This window comes from Hevea brasiliensis, chromosome 17 (genome assembly GCF_030052815.1).
Source record: "Hevea brasiliensis isolate MT/VB/25A 57/8 chromosome 17, ASM3005281v1, whole genome shotgun sequence".
Classification (NCBI taxonomy): domain Eukaryota; kingdom Viridiplantae; phylum Streptophyta; class Magnoliopsida; order Malpighiales; family Euphorbiaceae; genus Hevea; species Hevea brasiliensis.
The window spans coordinates 6,480,660-6,486,038 of record NC_079509.1 but is presented as its reverse complement, the minus strand read 5'-3'; the positions used below and the strand labels follow the sequence as shown (position 1 = coordinate 6,486,038).

General features: G+C 32.3%; 1 protein-coding gene across 1 annotated transcript; it reads left to right on the top strand.

Moving 5' to 3' along the window:
- Positions 1 to 3,006: 3,006 nt before the first annotated feature.
- On the top strand, positions 3,007 to 4,951 carry LOC110637670 (ethylene-responsive transcription factor ERF115). The gene is made up of 2 exons (XM_058139978.1): positions 3,007 to 3,761; positions 4,151 to 4,951. The coding sequence occupies exons 1-2, from the start codon at positions 3,620 to 3,622 to the stop codon at positions 4,726 to 4,728; spliced, it is 720 nt and encodes a 239-aa protein (XP_057995961.1). The 5' UTR covers positions 3,007 to 3,619; the 3' UTR covers positions 4,729 to 4,951.
- The last annotated feature ends 428 nt before the right edge of the window (positions 4,952 to 5,379 follow it).

The window sequence follows — 5,379 nt, the reverse complement described above, 5'->3', positions numbered from 1 at the left end:
CATACTAGGGCGAGTCAAATTCAATATTTTTTCCCTTGCCTCCCAAACTAGGGCGAGTTTTTTTTATGGGCCTACAGAGAGTCATGCAGTTCCAATTTTCTTCTCTCCTCTAGTAGGCCCAACTCAATTAATCCTTTTTTTTTTTTTTTCTAATTCTTTTCTCCCTTTCTTGTTGGGAAACTTGAGCATGTAAATATGGGTGTGGTAAAACTGGATCATACGGAGCAGAGAGAGTGAGAAATAAAACAGATTTATGCAAAAATTGCTACTTTGACGAAGACATCAAGTTAGTGGAGTGCCAAGACTTTGAACAATGTCGTATTATTTATTTGGTCTTTCACTTTGTACGTGATGTGACAAAACAACCAAGTCAAGCTCCAATGAGGAGAGAGTAAAATGAATTTTGCATTTTCGAACAAGGAAGAAAAATGTTAGAGGGTGAGAGACGGAGTCCCTTTGGCTTATCGTAGAATCTATTCAATTTTAATTGCTGTTGAATATGCAGGCTCAGTTTCCATCCATAAGTAATTAAAATTAAACATCTAATTAAATTGTTCTCAATGATTCAAATTTTGCCTTCTTTAATTCAGAACTGTATTGCACGCACAACACTCAAATGTAGTCCTTTTTCAAACTGAAAAAGACAAAAGGTATATCACCATCTTCCTCAACAGAAAGAGCGGTGCTGCTCGGTTCAAAGTATTGTTATTAAAGTAAATGCAGAAAATGTACATATCATTTGAATATTCCATTTTGAAAAATAAAAATATACATAAATAATTAAACAAAATAATATGGAAATTCAACGATAAATAAATATAAATATCATGATATTTTATGCATGATTCTCTTTTACGTGTTGTTAATTTGAGAGCATCTAAAATCTCAATCCATACCATATCCTCTTTCTAAGAAACTGGGGACATGAAGGATCAATTATTTATTTATTTATTTATTTAGCTTTAATTAAAAATTAAATTTAAGATTTTATAATTTTAAAATTAATTGTGTTAAAACTTATTAATAAATAGGATTACTTTGAAGAAAATATTTTTCTACACCTGAATATATACTTAATTAATCTATAATATTATATTTTATAATATTTAAATATATATTAATAATTTTTTATTAATCGAGCATCGTCACTTTGACATTGACGTTTTTAGGATAAGATGAAGGATAAGGAAAAATAGAGGTTTGAAGAGAGTAGGATTGGAGATTGCAGTTATCTTCTTACCGAAACAATGTTTATCCACAGCTTAATGTAGATAAAATTTTTGGGAACAATATCCATAGCCATCACTGGCGGATTCACTCCCTCTTATGGAAGTGGGGCACCCGGACCCGGACCCGGACCCGGACCCACTATGTTTCACATTAATTATATTAAAAATATATATTGGATACTTCTTATTTATATATATATATATATATATATATATATATTCTTTTAACATGCTCATAAAAGTTAAAATATACATTTTAAGTTTAATAAAAAAAAAAAAAAAAAACAAAGCTTATATTAGAAGGCTAGAAATAAGCCTAAGAAAACTAGTCAACCCAATCCATAGCGAATCAAATCAATTCTACCAAATCAAATCCACAAAATCAATTTATCCCAACCTAGGCATCATAAGAATAGAGACGAAAAATATTCAGATGAAGCACATTGCTGACCACCTCAGACTTGCCACTACCAGATATATTGAGCCACGATTGAAACCAATAACACCGCCAGCAACACAAGGAGCATCAACGCTCAGCAACTCACCCAAACAGCACCGAACTTCAGTTTCCTCCATGAACACAACTCAACTCTACCACAAAGTAAGCCGATCCTTAAACCCAAACTGAACACCATTACCAGATCGATGGAACCACAACATAAAGAAAGTAAGGACCTTGACCACAAAGGCAAGTCATCTTCTAAAATTACTCTTTATTTAAAGTCCAGTTTGCAAAATTAGAGTCAAAACCACTATAAACTGCCAGTCCAGGTGATGGAAGGTTAAACTTCAGTTGATTGGGGATCACCATCGCTTTCCCCATCCTCAAAGGGTAGGGGACGCCTTTGAAAATCTAAAAACTCAATGATTCCAAGAGAAATAGCGAAAGAGAAACTAAAGAGAAAAACCTGGAGTGATTTTATTGAATACTTTATATTAAGTATTAGTTTAATAATATATATATATATATATATATATATATATATATATATATATATATATATATATATATATATATATATATATTCCTCGAAATAAATTTGGAATTTTTTTTATAAAAATTTAAAAATTAATTCTAAAGGAGTTAGATTTAAGCTGTTTCAATAATAGTGAGATCACTATTATAGCTAAAAACGTGCGCAATCAATTCTTAATTAAATTTGCATGAAACTCATTTTGATTATTTCCAATATTAAGTATACATTTGAAATCAAATATACAAGTTACGAATATTGCATTGAAAAATAAGCCAAAATTTTCATAAGACAGATAAAAGAAAATTTGAATGAAAAAGAATTTACATAATTATTTAATTTTTTATATTATAAACATTCGTAGAAAATAAATATAAACCAGTCAATATATTAAGATATTCTCAAAAGAAATAGTAAGATATAAATGTATCTAATTATATTAAATTATTAACATGCATTTAATTTTTATTATTTAATTTTAATTGAGGTTCAAATTTGATGTTTTATAATTTTATAGACAACTTAAATACTAATTCGAAAAGGGTGATACACCTATTTTCGAATTATAATTTAAAAATATTATAAAATTATTTTTAAAAAATCAACTAGAAAATAATGAAAATTTATAAATTACCCTTGATGCACATAAAATTAGTACTCCATCTCTCATAAAAATGTGAGCCCTATTTATAATATAAAAAATAAATTTCACATCATTATGGGAGATGATACTTATGCACTGAATATACTTACTAATTTCTCAAACAGTAACAATAGTACTATAACCGCAGCTAATTAAGAGATAATTTGATTGATTTTTATCTACTTTTAAAATGTAAAGAGCAAAACATCTTAAATTCGAGTCTAGTTATTTATATATTATAAAAATATTTACTTTTATAATAAGAAAAAAAGAAAGTTGTCTCCTGATTCAGAGTCCATCAATTATACCCGGCTAATTATGCTTCTATTAAATTTTCAAAGATAAAAAATCTGCAGCTGCATTGACTTTTGTTCACTCTATGCCAGATTTATATCTACATATATAAAGTCCTTCGTTATACCTCACAAAACCCTATCTTCTCCTCCTCCTCCTCTTCCTCCTCCTTCTTCTTCTTCTTCTTCTCCTCTTAATTAATTTATGTTCTCCTCTCTTATCTATCTATACCTCGTCTTGATCTTGATGCTGATGATTAACCCACGCCTCTTTGTCTTGATATGGTATATATACACTCGTAATTAAAGCAAGAAGCGGAAAAATTTCTAGCCAGAGAAATTACTCTCATTTCTTGCTTGCATGCTCTAAATACCAAAGTGGATCCAAATCATGGGAAGAGGCCCCTTCCATTCGATGAACCGGAGGAGAAAGAGGAAGATCACATCTTCCCAATCTACTCAGCTCGATCTCAACAAGACATGAATGCAATGGTTGCAGTCCTATCTCAAGTTATTGGAAATACCCACAATAATCCTCTTCAAGTTCATGAAAATCCATTAACAACACAGCAATCAACCACACAAGGGCATGATCAACCGCAGCAGCCAGTTCAAGATCAAGGTATACACATACTTATATTATGTAACTTTTTTATTGTTTGATAATTCCCTCCAATCTCTTAAATTTTTTCTTTAATTCGTACTGATGGTGTCATGATGATAACAAGAACACCTGGTATGTTGCATTGTTTTATGTGATTTTAAGTGTTTCAAACTCAATTTGTAGTCCCTTTCATTTTCTCTATCTAGTTTGCTCATAATCTCTTTCAATATAGTTGCAACTTTTAGTTCATTAGAAATTATTCAAATTATTTAGTAATTATGCGAGTATTTTTTCTATAATTTCTTGACCCTAATCTATTCCACCAAGTTTCTTGCCAAACAAACAAGTATATACTGTCGGAAGGAGATATGGCAAGTACCTCACTGAAATTCTAATGCCTTTTGAAGGGAACACGAGGAGAAGACACTATAGAGGAGTGAGGCAGCGACCATGGGGCAAATGGGCTGCCGAGATCCGGGATCCAAAGAAGGCAGCTCGAGTATGGCTCGGTACTTTTGATAACGCCGAAGCTGCAGCACTTGCCTACGACGAAGCTGCTCTTAGGTTTAAAGGAAGTAAAGCTAAACTTAACTTCCCTGAAAGAGTTCAAGGCACAAGCGAATTAGGTTTTTTGACTAATCGCCGAGGTTTGCATGCTGGCACTGAACAAATGAGTAATCGAGTTATTGCTCCTCCTCGTCCTCCACAAACACAACAAGAAGCATACTCAAGTAGTCTTCAATACCCACAGTTTATGTTTCCAGGTGGGAACTATGGCAATGCTGTGCCTGCTGATCCTTATGGTAGAGATCAGCCATTTCTTTCGCGGACGTCATCATCTACATCTTCATCTTCATCATCCGTACCTTCTCATCAACAAGATGAACTCGTAAGATTTTCAATGCAGTTTGGGAGTCCTTACTCTCATTCTAATCATCCTCCTACAAATTGGATGAACTTTGATTCTAAACACGGAAGAGACTAGTACGTGTAGGCAGAAAAGTTTTACTATTTGAGGAGATAGCTAACTAGAGAGAAACTGTTGAACTTTCGGGTTATGATCATGACGTTTTTCCCCTCTTCCACTTGCTTGTTTTTCTCTTTTCCTCTTTTGATTTCCTTTTTCCCTTTTTGGGGTTATTTAGTTAATTTTCTTGCTTGTCGATCCTCTTTCCCATCTGGGGTAATCAACTGGTATTGTTTGTTGATTTTAGTTCCTGCAAAAAAAAGGCTTATATTGCTCTTGTGCTTGAGTTTTACATAGAATGGAGAAATAGAAAATAACCTCACAGAAATGGTGCAACAATAATGAAGCCATTCTACATATATATATATAAGTACGAAGATATATACTACGATGATGATATTGATTAGAGAAACCTTCTACCTCTGCTTCTTTGGCTTGTGACTGCTCCAAGGCTTACGTTTGAATGGAATCCGTCTTTCTTTAAAAGCTAATGCGAACCCAAAAGCAACCTTTACCTGAAATAATACCTCCCATTCCTATTGCCGTCAAGAAGCTGGCCACTGATCAAGCCACACTCATGAGCTATAATAACACTTTGTAATGGATAATTTAGTGGACAAAATAATTAATTTCAAATACGTGCATATATAGGTGGAGTATTCTATATAT